The 369-nt window shown below is 62.1% G+C and overlaps 1 protein-coding gene across 1 annotated transcript in view; it reads right to left on the bottom strand.

The window, feature by feature from the left end:
• The window catches only part of EMH_0019960 (uncharacterized protein), a gene marked incomplete at both ends in the record, with an annotated part of 5,908 nt that overhangs the window by 4,740 nt on the left and 799 nt on the right, over nt 1–369 (bottom strand). The window contains one exon of the mRNA XM_013501467.1: nt 3–369. Within this exon, the coding sequence (XP_013356921.1) occupies nt 3–369 (367 nt within the window). The remainder of the gene's footprint in view (nt 1–2) is intronic.

The following is a 369-nucleotide window of genomic DNA, read 5'->3' as shown; positions in this document are numbered from 1 at the left end:
AGAGGGAAGCCCTTGGGGGCCCCTTTATAGGGGCCCCCTTGCTGCTGCTGCTGCTGCTGCTGCTGCTGCTGCTTGCGTTGCGGCTGCTGCTGCTGCTGCTGCTGCTGCTGCTGCTCCTGATCAGTAGAGAAGTGTGGGGCCGTGGGGGCAGCAGAGTTGAGGGGATCAGCAGCAATGAGCGTGAGCTCCTGCAGCTGCTGCTGCAGCAGCAGCTCCCGCTGCAGCAGCTGCTGCTGCTCGCATTGGTGCTGCTGCAGCAGCTTCGCCCAGCCACTACTTTGCTGCTGTGCTGTCCAGCAGCCAGAAAGTTGCTGCTGCTGCTGTTGTTGCTGTTGCTGCTGCTGCTGCTGCTGAAACAACTGCTGTTGC

Source organism: Eimeria mitis, genomic scaffold (genome assembly GCF_000499745.2).
Source record: "Eimeria mitis Houghton genomic scaffold, Emh_scaff693, whole genome shotgun sequence".
Lineage (NCBI taxonomy): Eukaryota > Apicomplexa > Conoidasida > Eucoccidiorida > Eimeriidae > Eimeria > Eimeria mitis.
This window is presented reverse-complemented; position numbering and strand designations above follow the sequence as displayed.